Here is an 8,071-nt window from a genome sequence, read left to right as displayed (position 1 = left end):
CAGTAAATGGAAGGTGTATTTGCACATACCATACCTTTGGAGTGCATGCTTCAGTTTGCCAGGGTATGGAATGAATGAGCGTCGGATAAACAGGTGTGACGACATGATTACTTAAGTTCCCCTCAAATTACTTTGTATGTGTGTCTGATTTATATATCCCGTGTCTTTTCCATTTCAACGCCCTTCTGACTGCTTTCTATACTGTTCACAGCAAAAAGGAAAGGCAGCTGGCAAAATTGATGTGCAAGTGTCATGGCTGAAGCCCTACAAGGCGGGCAACGCCATCGAACACACTGCTCTCGTCAGATACAGCAAGCAGCAGCAAAGATCTGGCAGCGGCAAGAATGGTGATCTTGGTTTGTCTGAGCAGCCAGCACCCAACGCGGTTGCAGCGGAAGAAGTATCTGAAATAGTGGATGCTGCAAGTCAGCCGATGGACTTCATGTCTTCAGCTTCCTCGTTGGAAGTGTCGGATATCGATGAGTCAGAACTTGTGGCTGATGCCTATACAGAGCCGACTGGTGATCAGGACTCCTGTTCACAGGTACGCTATTACAATATGCATGAGAGTATATAGCTACAGGTGCCATCATGAATAACCAGTACCACTTTGTCTTTGTGTAGCCTTCAGTACATTCATATAGAATCGTCCCGCTGGCTGATTGTGGCCGGATTGAGGCTCAAAAACTACTCAGTTTAAAAAAAGTTTAAACCAAAGAAATTATGGATTTGGACCTGCTCCTCCATACATTTTGCCATGGTGTACCTTTCTGAATTTCATTTCAAAGTCCTTCTCCTTGGACTTCTCCGGAGCTTCTAGTATTGAGGCAAGGAAGGATATCACGGGCCACACAATGCAGGATGTACGGCCGCTTTTCAAGTCCGTGACATCTACAACTCCACCGGCGTGCAAGACCCAACAAAGTCCAGGTGTTTGTTTGGGATGAATGGACTGTAGTGTATGTAACCATGGTGACTGTGTGAAGTAGTGTTGTCCTCAGTGTGTTAACACGCCAAAGAGAAAGGTTTCAAATCATGTGACATAATGAGTAGTATGTACTCTTGCCGCGGTGGTGCTGTGTATGGAAGTTGTTCTTTTTCTACGACTGCATCATAATTATGTAGTACGCATTCTCGGATTGGATTGTTGTTGTTGTTGTTGTTGTTGTTGTTGTTGTTGACATAATTATTGTAACTTTCTTTTCTTTAACTGCTCCCAGCCCCGTGTCATCTCCACACTTATACAATGGACGACGATAAAAAAAAGTAAAAGTAAATTATCGTGTCCGTTCCTGAAGGGAACTCACGACGGCCGCTAACACCCGATAAACCCTTGGAAAGACTGTTTATTGAAAGACGACTACGGAAACACAACTAGACTTGACGAACTCAAGACGAAGACTGCTTTCACACCACAGCAACACGCGCATGCATCAACACCACATACACACGACGTACACAAAAATTGATAACGTACTACAACATTGTCTTACCAGACGGGCAAGAAGTAATGAGTCTTAGAGATTGTGAGTTCATGTCAGGATGCAAGAGAGCGTGCATGTATGTTAGTCCGCAAGGGGACATAACACTTGGTATGGCACTGAATTGTTTCCAAGTCAATGCCGTTACTTGGTCAGTTAATGCAAGCGGCCAAACCGCAACCGAGTAACGCCGTCATTGTTGTGTGTTTGTTTTGATTCACTTGTGACCATCTCCAGTTTTCGCTGGATGTGACTGCCATGGATGTGGAGGAAGAAGATGGTGATGTCATTAGCTCTCTAGGTAAACAGTTAATTGTTGTTGAACCTTATCTACTGTTGTACACATTGAAATCCGTTGAGAAGTCAAGCAGCTACAGGACGCTGGCCTTGCAGCCGCGAGTACTGTCGGTCCATGTTTACAGTGTGTACGTTACGGTGAACTGCAGTGCATATCACACATGACGGGTTTACGTGGCTCTAGTAAAAAAAATGTACACGCTAAAAACAGTAAGGGCGTCGGCCCCGGTCATCCCATCAGATTTCACTAGCTACATGTGTGTATGTGGTTGTGTGTACGTGAGGATGGGAGGCCAGGCCCATTAGCAAGTGGGCCAAAAGCTTACCATACTCACTTCATGTAGAGGGCACTGGTACCATGTTGGTTACAATAAGCTCAGCTACTAGCTCACAGAGTGATGGAACGTTTTCTTTTGAGTCTTGGTGGTGTCGGTCAAGTAACAGTTTTTCTTCAGACTTTCCCGTTGCATCCTTTCCCTCAAACCAATGAATACTTTGTCGTTCCGTGAAAATTATCGATAATGCCGGATAACCCCTAAACTTGGTATTGTTTTTTTGTGTTGTTTGTCTTTGGTGACAGGGGAGCAAGAACGGCGAGATGAAGAAGGAGATGAGCACGATTATGGAGACGACGAGGAAGATGATGAATTTTGAGCCGGCAGAGATATGAGAGACTTCGTATACGGAATTTTTGTTGGTTGTTTAAAACTACTGCATTATGTTGACCTGTTGACCCTAGTTTATTTTCAGTTTTCTGGCTTATTAATTTTATCCTCTCAAAGAATTCACCCCGCTTCATCATCATCATCTTTGAGCCCTTTATCAATTTCAATGATCCCATAATGCCAGCTCAATTGCACGATTCTGTAACCATGGCAACGCAAGATCAATTCCGTAATCCCATAACGTCGGACGGCATGCGAGGCACCATAGTGCACAGTCAGAGGGGACGAATAGTCGCCGATAGAAGTAAACAGCTGCTTGATTTAGCCGATCAATCCAACAACCCTGAACACACGTACACACTGCATCAGGGAGTCGTAAAATACCGGTATTTTACGACTCCCAGCACTGCACATTGGTTTGTGAAGACTACATACAGGGTCGACCGGTCCTGGAAAGTATTAATTATTATATATTTTTTTAAATCTAAAAAATGTGTTTCATGACATGCGCGCATGCGTGAATTGTGACCACGTGAAATCTTGAAATTTTGATCTGTTGACCTAATAAGGGCAAAAAGAATGACCCAGAAACTGCCATAATGGTATATGTTGAGATCTAAGTTTTCAAAGCGTAACGAAATTCCAATCATAAGCTGTCGATGTGATAAAAAAAGAGAAACAAACACACACGCACGCACACACACACATATATCTCAACTAAAATGACTGCCACAGTTGCGATGGCGGCGGAGGACTAACTGTAAAAGGAACGGTCAGCATTGATCGTGTTTTAAAAGAAAACACAAGTAGCAGCCATTTAGGCAGTGCATACATCATTTTGATTGATTACAAGCCAGAGCTTGGCAATGGCAAGCTCCAAACTTCTAGTTTCTCCGTCGCAGCTACAACGTCACGTGATGAGTGTGCCGACAAGATACTGTACTACCCAGTACATTCCCTCAAGCACCGGTACCCGATACCCGTACATAGTAAGTAACCAGTGCAACCATTATACTGTGTGTGCTAGTACGATGGCGATGCCATGGCAACATAAGCTGTGCTGCCATGGCAACAAAACTGCAGCGCCATGGTAACCGCATTCCACTCTACTAGCAGTACTTGCGCGTGCGTATTGACCGGTGCAGTGCGTACATTATGTACGGCTAGCAGGCCAGGCATAATGACTGTGTGCAAGCAACAGCCACATCCACTTCAGCATCACTAGAACTTACTGTACCAGCCCAACACGGTGAAGTTCAAGGCTGCAGTAGCAGTACTGCTCCAGCTCACACAGGATCAATCTGTGTACAGGTCAAAGTCGATGCGTTTCGATGAGTAGAACTCTCCAGTCGTGTCCTTAGCCTTGCGCACAAGAACACCTTGACTTCCGAATGTGCCGTTCTCTGCCCAGTCATTCATTTGCGTACTACTGAACGGGCCGTAAGTGCTGTCACTGTCACCGCTCGATGCAGACTTGACATGCCAGCAAACTTCCTTGCAGCCAGACGGTGCATTTTCGCCGGTTAGAATTTCCGACGGCAGACCGGACGATGCTGATGGTGCTGCCGAGGCAGAGTCACTGCCACTAGCTACCGCAGAGCTGGCTTTCTCTGGTCCTGGTGCCGGAGCCGACACGACCATGTCCATGGCTTTGTTCTCATGATCCCGGATTTCAAACATAAACTTTTCATAAGTTTCCTCATACACCGACATGCGCCCAAGCTGCACCAGGCCATCGGCTATTTCAGTAAGGGTGGACAGCGTGGCACGCTTGGCAGCTTTCTCCTCGCTAGACAGCCCATCACTGGACGACGGTGCTTGAGGCTTGCCTTTTCTGAACTTCGGACGTGCTGGCGTTGTGCCTAGTCGGCGTAACGCTGTGGCCACCGTCTCACCTGGCTTCACCAACTCACACAGTTTCTTTAAGCTATCATACACGCCATCACCTGAGGTGACTCGCTCCTCCTCTGCTTCTCCCTCGCCATCGCTGTCATCTCCGTCCTTATCCTCAGCTTTCGGTTGCTCGTCATCTGAGTCTTCCTCTGCACGTACCTTCTCCCAGTTTACAGATTCCAACCAACTATCTGCTACATCTGCGTCATCTTTAGTATAGTAGTTACCATGGGCGTCGAATCGACCTTCCTCCATCTCCTCATCTAAGTTAAAAGGCGTGATCTTCTGATCTTCATCCCATTGTATGGTAGACTGTTCGTGATATGCCAGGTCCTCGTCACCTAGCTCACCGGTATCGTCCGCTTTGTCTTCCTCGTCACTGTCCAATGAATGCTTGTCCTTGAAAGTTTTCAATCGTTTCCCTGAACGATCTTCGGGCTCAGCTGATTCTTCTTCTTCTGGAATAGCAAAAGCAACTCTCTTTCTTTTCGTTGCCATTATCACCCTCTTTTAGACCGAATCAGCTTCTGAATGCACGATCGATCAGAGAACGGCGATCACTGCAAAAAATAACAAACCAAAATTGCAATAGTAAATTATTCAAATCCACTTCGAAAATTTCTTCACGCTGATTATGATAAAATGAAAAAATCGTGATCATGGTGATTGTGACGTTGCCAAGCTGAACTAAAAAATAGTGCAAGTGAACGGCACGGTACGGCGTATACGCTGTACGGTACGCATATTTTTTTGTTGTGCATGGATTTGGCTGTGAAACGTAGAAGTTGAACCAGTTTCATTGATCGAAAAGCTGAAAACATTCGAACATTCTTTTCAGTGAATCACTATTCTGAACTGAAGGTCGTCTTGTTACTTCTCAGCGGAGAGTTCTCCCTGTAATGTATATGTAGTTCAGGTTTTCTGGAGAGTCGAGTCTTGTTATACACTCGTGCCGCTTTCAATCATTCCTTTTCACAGTCTTGTTTCTGAACTTTCAAGCAGATAGTTCTCCAGTCTGGACAGTTTAACTTTTTCTTTCATAGTCTCTGCTCTGCCATTATTCTTTCTGCTGTTAGTCGCTGCTCCCCGTAAGCCGGGGTGATGGACGAGGAGGAGGTTCTGAAAGAGCTCAGGGCAATTCTCTTGTCTGCTCCGCATGGTCTGACGGGCAAAGAAGTCGCGAGAGATTTTCAGAATTTTGTAGGCACGTCCTTCCCATTCAGGAAGTTTGGATTTACGACAGTGGAGGCCTACTTACATAGCAAGCCACATATAGTTCGTCGCTGTATTGACCATGGCCAAACTATTTACCGCGCTGTTGCGGATGATTCAACACAGCACATTGCTGATATGGTCTCTAAGCAGAAGACGAAGAAGCCTAAGTCGCGTTTGTCATGGGGATACAATTCGAATTCAATCTCTAGCAGGCATTTCTCACCTCCACACCAGAGGACAAGGAGTGCGGACTGTGACTTTGGACTCGAGCCATCTTCAAACAGGACTGCTGTGAAGGCCGAGACCAAGAACGTTCTACCACATGCAACAAAGCACAACATAGCCCAACTGCTGGCGAATCACCCGGGCGGAATTTTCCATGAAGACTTCGGAGACCTTTATACAGGACAGATGAAGTCACGTCTCTTTCCTAAGAACCTTGGCTTTCATGGTATGCGTGATTTGCTTCAGTCAATACCGGACATAGCACGCCTTGACTACAGCCGATCACCCACAGGGTTTTACGTCATGCCTTCCTTTGCAGCTGGTAAGAGATGAGATGTGGAGAGGCGAGTGCGTGTGGAGAGGCGAGTGCGTGTGGAGAGGCGAGTGCGTGTGGATGGATTGCTTGTGAGTGTGTGTGTGTGTGTGTGTGTGTGTGTGTGTGTGTGTGTGCGCGCGGGGCCTGCCAATGGCGGTGCCCTCCAAACTCTGGCCCCCTCCGGGGGTGACATTGCCCAATAGGCAGTCATGCTATAGTAGTAGTAGTCGTGTGCGTGTGTGTATGTGTGTGAGCGTGCATATGTGTGTGTGTGTGTGTGCAAGCGCGTGTGTGTGTGTGTGGGGGGGGGGGGGGGGGAGAAAGTATCAGTGCACTGCACGCAAGGCAGAACAACAGACACTAATAACGTTATCTTGACTCCGAGTTTCGTGTTGGAAAAAAAACTGCTCATCGGATGAATTTATAACTTATAAGTACAAGTACATAATCCAAATCCAAATCCGTTGGAGGAGTACAAGTACATATGTATTCTTTGTGTGTGTGTACTTAGCTTCTAGCCATACATCACAAGGCTCTGCTTCCAATTCGATCATGGCTGCGCTAGAAGCGTCCCGACAGCACGGTGCCGTAGGTCTTGATCTGAAGAGAGAAGTATGGCAGGTAAGCGATTTTGATGGCTGTATTTTGATGAGAAGTATGGCAGGTAAGAGATTTTTGATGGCTGTATTTTGATGCGATTGAATGCTGTAAACATACAAAATTTCAGCGCTGGAAATTGTTTGGGTATTTCACGATAGTTTAAGGATTGCAATAAACAGAACCAGCTGAAGCATCATTTCACGACGGTTTTATTGAGACTAGAATATGTGACATCTCAATAAAACCTTCGTGAAATCACGCTTCAGCTGGTTCTGTTTTTTGCAATCCTTTTAACCCTTTCAGTGCCAAGGACGAGATATCTCGTCCTACAGACCCCCACGCGATTGGCCAAGGACGAGATATCTCGTCCTCGTAGTGCGCACTACTATATCTCACCGGCCATGTGCTACGATCTAGCTTGGCCGATTGTGGCTCTTCGAGGGGAAACTAGGAGTTTTCCCCTGCTGAATAAGACCTCACATCGCCGTGTTTGAGTAAGTATGGGCGTGGGAGCATACATTCAGAGTGCGCACGCGCGCGCGCGCGAATAACCTATTTCGATTCAGAAACAATTTGATTGACGGAACTTACTTTAGGTCTCTCTAGCGGTCACTCAGACACGGCGACTCGCCGCATGTGGGCTGAAGAGGTGCTCCAGTCCATCATGGACTCGGACAGTGATGACTGGAGCTGCGATAGTGAAGGCGATTACTCGGATGCGGACATAGCCGTCTGCGATCGTGGCGGAACAAATTTCGCGGACGAGTCCGCCGTAGTCGATGTCGTACCTACTGCCGTGGTCGCCTTGGACGGCCCTGAGGATATCGGAGATGTCGATGTCGAGCTTGAGCAGGGCGCAGCAGCACAAGCTACTCCAGCGCAGGACAACAAGTCGGTTTGAGTTGATACGACTAATTTGAAAAAAAAAATCAGATTTTTCATGAAATTGCCCGGCCAACCGCGTGCATCTGGCCTGGCACTGAAAGGGTTAAAACTGTTGTCACCTCGCCGGCCTTTCAAGTATTTCTCGATTTTCGAAATTTTGGCAGCGATTCATTTTCGGCACAGGGTTGACACTAGTACCTACATCACCAAAGCTGATGGGAACAATTTCATCAGCGTTTAAATTTCGGCCGTGTGGATTGTGTTACTGCACACCATGTTTGTCAAAGACGGAACTAGCCGCTTGGAATTACAAACCTGTGATTCGAATCCAGTATCGAATGCTGCTGTCTGATGATCGCTAGCATGCGTTACACAAAACGAAAAGAAAAAAGTTTCGTTTATGAGTGGGTGGGTCGAGAAGAGTTTTGTTTTGAAAAATATTGATACAGTAACTGAAACATCGATCCATTCTAGCCGCAAGGTCAATATATTTT

The 8,071-nt window shown here is 46.4% G+C and overlaps 2 protein-coding genes across 2 annotated transcripts; one reads left to right on the top strand and one right to left on the bottom strand.

The window, feature by feature from the left end:
• The first annotated feature begins 192 nt into the window (after nucleotides 1-192).
• On the top strand, nucleotides 193-2,454 carry LOC135830535 (uncharacterized). The gene is made up of 3 exons (XM_065342782.1): nucleotides 193-544; nucleotides 1,719-1,782; nucleotides 2,359-2,454. Exons 1-3 carry the CDS (start codon nucleotides 434-436, stop codon nucleotides 2,430-2,432), a joined length of 249 nt encoding a protein of 82 aa, XP_065198854.1. The 5' UTR covers nucleotides 193-433; the 3' UTR covers nucleotides 2,433-2,454.
• Nucleotides 2,455-2,875: 421 nt separating this feature from the next.
• LOC135830534 (CD2 antigen cytoplasmic tail-binding protein 2-like) lies at nucleotides 2,876-4,938 on the bottom strand. The gene has a single exon (XM_065342781.1). It carries the CDS (start codon nucleotides 4,832-4,834, stop codon nucleotides 3,740-3,742), a length of 1,095 nt encoding a protein of 364 aa, XP_065198853.1. The 5' UTR covers nucleotides 4,835-4,938; the 3' UTR covers nucleotides 2,876-3,739.
• Between the last annotated feature and the right edge of the window lie 3,133 nt (nucleotides 4,939-8,071).

Source organism: Sycon ciliatum, unplaced genomic scaffold (genome assembly GCF_964019385.1).
Source record: "Sycon ciliatum unplaced genomic scaffold, ocSycCili1.1 SCAFFOLD_2608, whole genome shotgun sequence".
Taxonomy (NCBI): domain Eukaryota; kingdom Metazoa; phylum Porifera; class Calcarea; order Leucosolenida; family Sycettidae; genus Sycon; species Sycon ciliatum.
Note: the sequence above shows the minus strand (reverse complement) of the source record. Positions and strands in the feature narration are given on the sequence as shown.

Bases quoted from the DNA above. Each gene is read 5' to 3' on its own strand.
- LOC135830535 (XM_065342782.1), top strand. From the start codon at position 434: ATGGACTTCATGTCTTCAGCTTCCTCGTTGGAAGTGTCGGATATCGAT. The intron at 545-1,718 runs GTACGCTATTAC...GACCATCTCCAG, and splicing joins ATCAGGACTCCTGTTCACAG to TTTTCGCTGGATGTGACTGC. The intron at 1,783-2,358 runs GTAAACAGTTAA...CTTTGGTGACAG, and splicing joins TGATGTCATTAGCTCTCTAG to GGGAGCAAGAACGGCGAGAT.
- LOC135830534 (XM_065342781.1), bottom strand. From the start codon at position 4,834: ATGGCAACGAAAAGAAAGAGAGTTGCTTTTGCTATTCCAGAAGAAGAA.